Consider the following 12,136-nt stretch of genomic DNA (forward strand, 5'->3'; position numbering starts at 1 on the left):
CAGAAATGATAGAGATCAGATAATATTCATCAAAGTGAAATTATTATGGGGTGTTCAGGGCCAACACAAAGCGTTCTCTTACACCGGAGTGTTTTTGCACTTTCCCCAACCCACAAATATTTCTCCTGTAACGGCCAATAGGTGTAGTACTACCTTCTCAAAGTCATACCAATTACTGAGTGACAGTTTTATATTTCAGGAAATCTGTTTGGTTTAATTGTCCTGTTCTGTCTCTATAAAAGTGAAGTTAACCACACGGTCTCCCTGCAGGCTCCATTTCTGATTGTCGGTGGCATCAGGAGACCCATCAGTCTGAGAGAGCTACAGCTCACAGGATTTCACAAAGCAGCATCTAACAGATGTTTTCACCAAAGTTTTTAATATTTTGACTGCGTGGGTTTCCCTGTAGTCACCCAGTGTGAATTTGAATCAGTTTGCATGTTTGTATGTAATTGCACCATGCAAAAAGTGTCTTTGGCATTTGGTCTGAACTCAATTCCACATTTCATTTGATGCTCACTATGTGTCTGTGTGCTTTGTAGTCTGACAGATGTGAGATAGTCATCCAGCTCCCTTTCTCTATAAAGCTTTGTTATTCATCTCCCCAGAAAACTGGTCAAGCTGTGGAGAATTAAATAAATCATTGTTTTAGGACTGAAACTTGGACTTCTGAGATTACTCTCTGTGGTTGTTGCAGCTATGAAAAGTCTCCTAGATAAATGTTTGAACGTTTGACTGTGGTTGTCAGATAAATGTTAGAAATAAATCACATTTTTGTGTCCAATCAGGTGGCAGCCATCAACCCCAGCCACCCGCTTGCCCAAATGCCCCTGCCGCCCTCCATGAAGAACTGCATCCAGCTTGCCGCCTGTGAGGCCAGTGAGCTGCTGCCCATGAACCCTGACCTCCCCGCTGACCTCTTTACATCCTGTCTCACTACGCCCATCAAGATCGCCCTACGTTGGTAATGTCTCTCTCATTTTCAATCCTTTTTATCTCTGCTTCTTCCTCCCCCCCCATTACAAGTCTGAAACATAGAGGCATCGATAAAGAGGAGACGGTACATCTGGAATATGTTCTGAAGTAGTGAGGTAGATTGGATGGGTTTTCTTTGGTCAGCTCGCATGTTAAAGGTGTAGAATAAAATATCATTTTCGTGGTATTACACATCGCATCAGAATCAGAAAGGGTTTTATTGCCAAATGTTGAGCAGGTTTACAACATTAGGAAATTGCTGCGGTGCAGAATACAGACGTACCAGCTTTAAATATTGATACGTTTGTAACATGGAGTCCTAAACAACTCAACTTCTGTTGCTACTTACCGTATTTTCCACACTTTAAGGCACACTTAAAATCTATTAATTTTCTCAAAAATCGAGAGTCCGCATTATAATCCGGTGCGCCTGATGTATGAATGCTGGTTGTGCTTACTGACCTCGAACCGATTTTATGTGGTACATGGCACTCAAAAATCTGTCAAAAAATGTCTTAGAATGACTTTGGTAAGCTAGGAAGCCGCAACATTACAGCTGCCGTAGTCAGGAGCCTCACGGAGGAATCTGGGTCCAAAACTCCGTCTGCTTCAGGTCCCAAAGTCAAACGAACACTGCGGCATCACTGAGAGTTAAAAACCATCTAAATTCTTTCATCTGTAATAAAACGATCAGCATTGCTGCTTTACCAGTTGTAACAATTAAGTTTAACATCCAGGCATCCATGAAAACAGAATTTGTGAAATTTAATGGAGTTAGAAGTTAGCAGGAAGTTAGCTCGCTAGTTTCCACCTGAACATCATATAGCATGTTTTGACTGAGAGATTTCTGAAAAAATTAAAAAGTACAGCTCTGCTATCACTTCCAACATAAATGAAGACAGAAAACTAAACAGCAGTTACGTTTGTAGGGTTACTGAAGTTGGGCTAGCTGGTATATAATGATGTGCTATGTGTTCGCTAGCGACACAGCTATGTTAGCATAACAAACGGTGAAGCTGCAGGATGAACGCTAACTTTTTTCCACTCGATAAAAGTTAACGTGAGGGTTCCCGATGGTTAGGGACAAATGCAATCGCATGGCAGGATGCTGAAAAGGGACCAAACGTCAGTCAGGAGAACAACTGAGATAATCCATCCACAATACGAGGTTAGTCATTAATATACTGCAACAACATGGGAATAGAGCAGCTGTGAGAGAATTCAACATTAATCAATCAATGGTACGGACGTGGAGGAAGCAAGAAGAATGAGCTGAGTAAAATTGGACTTATCTGACTTTTTTGTTTCACTTAATGCGCCTTATAATCTGGTGCGCCTTATGGTCCGAAAAATAGGGTAATAGCTGCTCATCATGGAGCATGTTTTTCGGTTACAAATGCTCTTCACCAGTCCAGTCTCCCTGCATCTTTTTGTGTGTGGTGGTTTTCAAACTTTTTGTGTCCAAGGACACCAAAGGTCAAGCAACATTTTTAGGGCATATTTTCATTCATGTCTACATTAAACGGCTTCTGTGTGATCTGACGTGTCTGATATCTTGAGTTCTTCTTTTCATTACATCATCAGAAAAAGCACTATTGACAGCCCCTTTTTGCAGCATTTGGACCTGGCATGATATCTGCTGCATATATAGAAGCACCTCAATCGCCTTATTAGACACTTTATCACAATCCAACAAATGGTCTGATTGCCTGTGGTTGTGATCCAGGGCTATAAGCCAAATTTCCCTCAGAATGGATGTTTGGTTTCCAAGCGCCTCTTTAACTTGTTTGGCATCATGTAAGTCAATTAGTCAACCTCTTCTGACAGATGATGCACTGCAGGGAAGGCCTGTTGACATCAAATTCCTTCTTTTGTGCAAATGCAGAAAGAAACTAATGTTTTTGAGGGGAATTGGGCACATACAAACAACTGACAGAGAAAATTAACAATTAATTTAAAGCCTTTAGTGTTTTTGTACTTAGCAAGAGTAATAATTTGGTTGCCTGAAAATCCCACAGCACATGAGGGGCTAATCCATGTTTATGGATATATTTTTAAACATGCAGGAAATTGTGCGTCAGTCTTTCAATTATTTCAGATGCTTGTTAGCAAGTCACAGCTTGCACACTCTGAGGATATGAAGTTGTCCTGTGCAGAGAGCAAACATTCCTCTGAGCTTCTGCTCAGTATTCAGCCATGATGAGAAAAATTCAGCTGTGATGAAAAATGTAGATCGGCATCATCCACAGTGATGCAGAAATGATGATCCCTGCAGAGAACTCTTCAGTAAAAGAGGTGAAAAATATTCAGGCGAATGAGTTCATTTGGGAAACTTGGCTTATACAGTGGCCTGATGTAAATGCACTATGATGCATCATTCAGAGGACTGTACTGATGGAGCTTCAAGCTGAACCGTGGGGGCATGTAGGTTACATCAGTCCGTCACTGGTGTGTCGGGCAGTGTGGTGTGGGGGGGCTTGCACAAAGAGGCAGGGGTGATTGCATCAGCTCTGATATCCTGTCAGGACACACACTTACTGTGGATATACATTTATACCCAGTAAGTCCACATTATCTCTGAGGGAGCTGTCATTTCTGACTGGTAAATGAGGCTCTGCAGGTGACGGGTCTGGGTGTCACACTTCCCCATATGTACAAATGTGTCAGTGGCTCAGTAACCAGGTTTTAATCCCTCATATCGGACCATTTAAATAAGGAAAATCGGACACCGTTGGTAACTCTACTAAATTATGAGTAAAGTCATTTTTGTACCCAAATTTAACCAAAATGAGTGTAAATCAAAAGCATGGATGCGTTGGTCTTGCATTCCACCTTTTGATCTTGCCTTTTGTGTGCAACCTTTCAGGTTTCAAAGACTGAAGTGCACAAGAGGGTGGAGTACTTTTTGCAGAATCATTACTTGATACCTTTCTTAAAAGTAATGCACTATGTCACCTACTTTATAAACTGACCTGAAATGCGCTGCCACATAATTACTAAGTTAATAGTGTAAACCTTAGATACAGTCCCACACACCACAGTTAGAAATGGAGGCTAAAAGGCTGCTCATCACTGCCTTTGTCACTAGTTGAAGTTTGGCATAGACTCAAATTTATGGGGTCATAACACTTAATGTTGTGTTAGCAGTATAATGCAGTTGCACTTTACCATTGTTCTCTTTTCTATTTTTGCACAAGAAAAATAAATGTCCATATCTCGGCTCCCGAAAATGTGCTTTGTTACGGTGATTCATGGTTAAATTGTTCGTGGTGTGGAGATGGTGATTGAGAAAGTAAAAGCAAAAAGGAGTTTTCTTGTTACATGATACCTGAAAAATTCAGGTGAGCGCCTCATCTTTGATGCATTACCAGCCCAGATACAGTCTCTATCTGCAGTGTTCCTGCTCCCTTTGGTGCCATAAATCAGTTCTTACTTGCACCATTTCTTGCATTTTAATTGCTGAATCTACTTTGCACACACTAGAAGTCACAGGGATGATTTAACAAATTTTCAACTGGGAATGTGAAACTTTTTTTTTTAAGTGTATAAGTGAGAATGGCAGGCTGCCTGCAGGAGGTGTCCTACAGCTAGATAAATGTTTCTTCTCTGCCATAAATGTTGAAGAGTTTCGTTCATCTTTCTCTAAATCCACATCTAGCCGTGACCTTCAGCATAATGAGGTCTCAGTATTATGCCATTAATATTGATATCCCTTACCAACGTCTCCTTTTGGAGAACAAGTTGCTGAAAGGCTGCTGGATAATATTGACAGAGATGTTCTTTAATGCCCTCTGCCTTCAAAAATGGATGCTGTGGCCTGCAGGGGAAAGTTGGGACTGATCTTTTCTGTTAAAGACTCAGGTCAACCTTCACTGGCTTGTATTAATGAATCTAACTTGTTGGTTGGTAATGAACCAGGGGAAATTTGGTCATGTATTATGTATGTGCTATATATGAAATTTCCTTACTTAGCTCAGTGGAATTTGATAAGCTCATTTAACATAAATCTTACATGAACATCAGAAAGAGAAAATTTAAAGTTATTCATTCACTCAGTCTTTATTTGAACATGGAAAAAAAATTGCAAAATGCAGATTCACCCGATAATGACATCAATATATTTTAATTTCATTTGTACTGCTATAAAAGATGCATGAAACGATACAATCATCATCAATTTGTAGTGTTCGGTTTTTCTGTGTATTAAAATGGGTCCTATTGCAAACTCATAATGATGCATTTTTCCTAATAAGTTCATAAACAATATAGTGCAGCTTTACTTTATGGGTTTTCTAATAACTTTTTTATATTAATCTCTATAAACACATTCTGTTCATGAGTATGTAGAGTCTGTTGGCAAAAGTCAAGAAAGAAAAGTCACTGTTTGAGCTCTTGGATTGTGTGTATTGATCGATCTCTGCGGTGTTCACCAGGTAGATACAGTCGCTTTCAGCTGACAGGGACTGTTGGCTGAAAGTGGCAGTTTTGAGTGGCTTTGAGTTTCTGTTTCCAGTTTTGTCATCCATGTGTTATATCAACCCACCGGACAGATGGGTGGGCGGTGTGACACCTAAATTTGTGAATGCAATAACTCGAGACCGAGGTGACGTAGGAGCTTCAAACTGAGATTCATTTCGACTGACATTATATTATGGGAGACTTTATACAAAAAGACGGGCATATCCACTGTTATGCCTAGAAACCAAAGAGCGATATATCGAATGGTCCACTTCAGCCTTCTGCCTGTTGCCATCTTAATTTTCTGGAGTCAGAAGTGAACATGTTGGCCAGAGAATGGAGTGCTGAGTTATGAGCCAAGGTTAGCAAGCTGTGTCCATAGACTGTACAAATGCATTACCATCCAAGAGCACAAACTTCTTGGATGGTCTGAACTACACTGTATCTAAAATCACGAGTGAGAGCTCCAACTCACCAAAGATGCTTTGCCGAAGAAAAGGATCTGCTGCTGGGAAAAGATGAGCTGTGAAGACCAACATTGTTTTTGTACCAGACTGCAAACATGTTTCTTTCTGCTGTAAAGTTGGAAATTGTAACCAGCTTTAAGTGGTCATTGCTACTGTTAAGCTTTATTTTTGAAATTACCATTATTCCTTAATGGCCACTTGGCTGATATTCAGCAGTAGTTAAAGCCACATAGTGTCTTGTTGTCTGGACACAACTTGCAGACACGTTAGTAATTCCACACATGGTATATGGTTGGTGTTCACCGCCCCCCCTGCCAACTTTGGTAGAGAATACCAATTTGACTGAAAACTTCCAGATTGAACATGGCTTACATCTCCATCAGCCTCCTCCTCAGACTTAACTGACTTGCTTCAAAGGGGCTTCAGCCTCCCTTCCTCAGTGCCGTCACTCTTCATGCTCCATCTTCAGTTAGGTGCTGTCTCGCCTGTTTGCTTATTATTTTCTAAATAAAGAGATGCCCGGCTGCCTTCTCTTTAATTTCACACAGCCCCAGAGTAAGAAACGGGGAGAAAATGAGGAAGGGGTGGGATGGAGTTTCGCAGGGTTAGAGCAGGCGGATGGAAGAATTCACTGATGTGCCGGCTTACCTTCGCTTTAAAACTTTAATGAGATGCATTGAGGGATGGATGATGGGGTTTACACAGAGCGAGAGAGCCAGGCAGGGAGAGCCAGGCAGACTGAGTGCATGTGTACCTTTCATTGCTCAGCTGTGCAGAAAATCATTACTGATGGAGCACCATCTTCAAGGGACTTCCCTGCTGCTGCGGTGGGTGGAGAGGAATGGAAGAGATGTGCATCTGAAAATGAAGAGGGAGGCAACAGGGACACGGAGGGGGGGTGAGAAAAAGAACCACGGGATTAAATAAGAGCTCAGAATGCTTATCGGTTTTAAAAAACGGTGCTAGAAGACAGGCTCAGGGGTCAGCGGTGTCAGTCAGCCTAATGGGGTCTCTCAGTCGATCAACACGCTAAGGTCCAGATGGAAATATAACTGCAACTATTGTAAAGATTGTGGAGAAATTTCAGCATCTCCATTTTTAAAGAATACTAAACTAGACCCGTATACTAAAAATAAATACGACACTTACGTCGGTTATTAGCAGCTTCCCATCATCTTTGTCAAAATATGACCCACTCTTCCAGTCACCTGCACCATTTCTCTCTAAACAGATACACCTGTAAGTAGCACGTCTAAAAATAAATGTTTTAATTCTCTTTAGTTACGATGAGCCTTCTTAGGTTTGCACAGAATTAAAGGATCAGAACAACAAAGCACAAACTATCCATCCATCCATGACGGAAACCAAGAGACACTTTAAATCAGTCAGGGCTGGACTGCTTTTTGAAGCAGGTGAGATACTCGTTGGTGGAGAAGTCACTGGGACATCAGTCCAATCAGGGACAGGATAAAAGTGAAACAAAGGATTAGTGGAGATTGGAAAGAAGAATATTTGGGTGTTGGATTTGAGGGGCTGACAGTCTCCAGATGCAGAAAGCTGTCACAGACCAATGGATTGGTTTTAGTCCTCTGTTAGGCACAACGAGCTTAATTTACCCCACTTGGTGTTGACGAACGGGAGCAACAAGCCCCGGCCTTACTGATAGTTTATCAAGGTCTTTACCAGTGTAATATAATTGAATCCACATTTAGTAGTTCCAAACTAGATTTCACTGAACATGTGTCAGTGTTTGTATGTTTGTTTGCTTCAGAATAAATAAATCCCTTCTGAACTTTGTGGTCCAAATATTCTAAGATGCAAACCAAAGTAACATTATCCTCTGAACATCATGATGTTCAAGATCCTTATATTAACATTAGCATTACCACTGTGCACAATAAAGCCTTTAAGTAGCACAACTGTAATCTCTTTTATAGCCACATGTGGCCACTTATGAAGAAAAGGATGATTTAGGCAGAACAATCTCTCTGATGCAGATGTAATTCAGTCCACACTAACCTGGTCTGTGAGCTTCTGTTTTTCATGTATGTGAGCGATAATGGAACCCTTGCATATAATACAGATGGGCGTTAATGTTGGCGTTAATGGCTGCACGTTTCCTGCTTGCTTCTCAGCCCAAGTCTTCTCGTGTAGAGGTTCATTATTTTTCGTGCGCTTGCTGTAAACGGTGTGTGCAACGTCCCCAGCACGAACACAGATGAGATTTTAATGGAAATGCAGCAGCGAGGGTTCACGTGACCGCTTCTCGGATTCCTTTCACTCAGCAGGAGTTCCCCTGACACAGACACGCGGAGCACAGCCGCATTATGTTCATTCAGTACAAATGTGGCTGCGCCTTCCATTTCCAGCTTCTATAGGCGAAATGGGGAAAATTAAACTTGCACATGAACATGCACTGCTGTGCTCTTATTCTGGAGTCTTGGCTTTAATAAGGGAGATGTAAATTACTTGTAAAAATGTTGACACATTCATCTTCCCCTCTTCTCTGTTGATGTGGATTGAACTACAGAGGAAGCGGTTACATAACGCCGCATATGCCTTTGCATACTAGTTTCCAGGGACCTCTGTGGACTTGAAGGGAGCAGCAGGTTTACCTCAGAAACCCCTTCATAAATACTGCCATAGCAAAGGTTGATAGCTCAGCCTATTCCTAGTTGTTGACTGAAAGCATTTCATATTTTTGGTGAAAAAAAAGAAAGAATTACCTACATAACCTGCTACTGCGGCCCCGACCAGCATTTTCATCTTTCTTTATATGAGCACAGTTATCTTTTTTCTTTGACCAAGTCCACAGTACCAGCCTGGCAAAGAGGCCAACTGTCCAGGACCCACAGGGTCCCTGAAAGTCGCAGATTCATTGCACATGCCTTAATCCTGTCCATCCATTTTCTTTTACTTATTTGGAGTCATGTCTCACAGTACCAGGCTAAGCAGGGTATTCCACATACTTTTCTCCATAGGGAAGTTTTTCAGTTCCCCCTGAGGGAGACTAGATGAGATTTATAATCCTTTCACTGAGTTCTCTCAGCCGAATATGCCCAACAAACCTCCAAAGGAAGGTGCCCAGACCCATTCCTAGGTGTAACAGCTAATTTTGTGTCAGTGTCTGAATACATGATACACTTGTAACTTACTGTGTGACATGTATTTAACCCTCTGAAGTCTAAGTCATCAGAGTATAACTCTATCCCTAACTCTCAGCCAACGGTGTTGAACTCCAGGCCTCGAGGGCCGGTGTCCTGCAGGTTTTAGATCTCACCCTGGGTCAACACACCTGAATCAAATGATTAGCTCATTACCAGGCCTCTGGAGAACCTCAAGGCATGTTGAGGAGGTCCTCGAGGCCTGGAGTTCGACACCCCTGCTCTAAGTAATCAGAATATGTAATTTTTGGTTTTATGAAATTGTTCTCCCTCGTTTTGGAAACCACAGAACACAGAAAATAATCAATCTAACTGATACGCACCAAATGCTCTGTTTGGCCCTTTTTAAAAAGGGTAGGGGTATGGTCAGGATTGGGTAGGGGCTAATTGGGAGGTGAACGGTAACTTTATACCTGTGAAGGCTGGACCAGGCTGTGTTTACTGTTGTAAATGAGCAACTCTCTTAATGATAACTGTCCAAGATCAGTATTTATGAAGTTTTCTAGATTTGCCTAGATCTGATGTTTTGTTTGGCGTCAGTAAACGCCAGGTTGGTAACAGTCCGTTTGTTCAGACATGTAGAAACGGAGATTCTGTCTTTTGTATATATTTACAGTAGTTTTTATGTTGTTATTCTGTTGATGTTTATGCTGATTTCTTGGTTTGGGAGATTCTGGAAAGTTTCTATTTTTTTTTTTTTTCAGCTGGGTTTTGCTTAAGTAGTGATGAGTAACGCTATTATTTCCATTTTATAACTATCAGACATTTTTTTTTCTATTTTAATTTAGTTTTATACAGTTTTTCTTATATCCCATTATTTTTGCATCAGTTTCTTCAAACATGCGCAAGTCTGTCCACATAGCATTTGGTGACATCTGCTGATTACTATATATCCAGATTAGTTCATCTGAATGTCAGACGTGAAGCTGTGAGTCAGAAAACGTGCTGCTGCCACATTAAAATCACCATCGCTGCTGTTCCATTATTCACTGTTGGAGTCGTTCCAGGGTCTGTCTCCATGTGACATCATCGCTACAGTCTGTCTGCGCTGCTCCACTAAAAGGGAAACTTGTTAAAATTCACAATAGTGTGACTTTATGATAAAGTGTTACCAAATGGAGATTTGTAATATTAGAGGGAAGAACGTGAAGTTTTTTCTGAAGCTGAGGTCAGTGTGGCTGTATGCAGGAAACCTCTGTATTATAACAAGCCAGTTAAAACAAACTAGTGCCCCTTTTAACACTGAACACACCGCCATTGAAACTCGAGGTAGATTTGCTGTTCTAGGACTGAAATTGCTGAACATTCACAAAACCTCTCAGCAGATCTAATCTTGTGGAGTCGGGATTACAGTGGACATGAAGCACTGCATGTAGTATGCAGATGTAAGCTGTGAGCCACAGTGGTGCAGTGATTAGCATTATTGCTACACAGGCAGAAGATTCCTGGTTTGAGCCCCGGCAGGGCCCGCTCAGTGTCGAGTTCACATGCTCTCCTTGTGCCCGCGCGGGTTTTCTCTGGTGAATACAATAAAGTGCTACATAAATGTATGGTTAACCTCGAGGTCTAAAGCACTTTGAGTGGTCAACACTAGAAAGAAGTTATTCAAATGTGAGTGCATTACATTAAGGCATGCATAATTCACACCCTGGTTTCCCACTTTTAGATGTCATAAGTTTCACACGTTCAGTGAAACTAAAACTATAAAATAAAATAATGGATCATCTAAGTTGTATTTGTCAGAGCAAGCAGCACTTGGAATCAATAACTCTGCAGAAAACAGGAACCCCAAACTGCAAAGCGTTGCTGAGGGAGGTTACTTTGCATTGCCCCAGGCCAGACATAGCATCGTTTTTTGTTTGTTTGTTTTATTTAATTTAAATTTTTGTCTGCAAGCCAATTTAGGGTCAGTTATTTCTTTCACAGAGGGTTTGCTCATCTCATTTCAGTGTTTATTAGTTTAATTATCAGTTGAACTATTAATTACCTAACCAGAATGATGTTTCAACATTTTAAACGGCAATATTTTAATTTGTAATTGAGCTTTTAGATGACTGTAATACCCTTTCCTCTGCTTGCCTCTGTATTTTAGGCAGTAGCATAAACATAAGCATTTCATTTGATATTTATACGTGCACGCTCAGCTCAGCTAACCTCAGGTGACCGACTCGTTTAAGTGCATTGCACGGAAGAGCGTTTCATTTCTGTGCCTTATCAGGCTCTTTGTGTGTTTAAAGTCGTTACCCATCTGTACTGTGAAGCGCCGTCTATCAGTTTTGCAGCATTTGACTGAATGAGAGGGAGTGTTGCACTTTACACTTCAGCCTCCATCCTGCCGCTTCTGTCAGCAGTCACATCATTTATAAAACCCCAGACACACATTTCCATTGGCAGCCAGGCTGTACATAGTCATGCTGTCACTCTGCCACCATTGTTTGACTGATGGTACAGGATGTTTTAAGGTCACAATCACATCAACTGATTTGCTCCAGAATTACAAAACTAATATTTTCTGTTCTTCAGTGTTTTGAATCTTGAGGTATTTTTCTGATTGTAGAGTTTGATGATGAAACCGTACACTTGATGTGTTATTGACTTAGCGTTTTGTGAAGCGGTTTATCTTCACCAATGAAAGAGATCTGCGATCATTTTCTGTGGTATTTGAGGCCTTTTGGTGTTTCTGAGCTCGTCAGTGCAGCCCTCCTTTTAACAAACGTGTCTCATTGCTGTGTTTGTCACTCCTAAACTTTACCGCATGGCTCTGAAAGGTCTGTTGGTTGTTTCAGGCTAACAATGGCCTCCTGCTTTGGCAGCTCTCAAACCTAAATATTTCAGCTACCACAGCGACCAAACACTAACTCACCCCTCAACTATAGATCTGAACGTTCACATTAACTAATGAGAAAAGGAAACTGTTTGTTTGTTTTGAATTAAATCTGAAAGTAATATTTTTGAAGATTATCTTCCCAAAGCATCTTTACCTGATTGTACTATAATATATGACAACATAACTCTGATATCAAAAATTAAAAACCAAACAAACAAGAAACAGGTGGAAGTAAACACAACAAA

At 41.0% G+C, this 12,136-nt stretch overlaps 1 protein-coding gene across 4 annotated transcripts in view; it reads left to right on the plus strand.

Moving 5' to 3' along the window:
• rptor (regulatory associated protein of MTOR, complex 1) overlaps positions 1-12,136 on the plus strand; it is a 209,975-nt gene that overhangs the window by 90,891 nt on the left and 106,948 nt on the right. For all 4 annotated transcript variants that reach the window (XM_004538776.6, XM_004538777.6, XM_012919090.3 and 1 more), the window contains one exon: positions 789-964. In XM_004538776.6, coding sequence (XP_004538833.1) covers positions 789-964 — 176 coding nt within the window. The remainder of the gene's footprint in view (positions 1-788; positions 965-12,136) is intronic.

This window comes from Maylandia zebra, linkage group LG6 (assembly GCF_041146795.1).
Source record: "Maylandia zebra isolate NMK-2024a linkage group LG6, Mzebra_GT3a, whole genome shotgun sequence".
Taxonomy (NCBI): domain Eukaryota; kingdom Metazoa; phylum Chordata; class Actinopteri; order Cichliformes; family Cichlidae; genus Maylandia; species Maylandia zebra.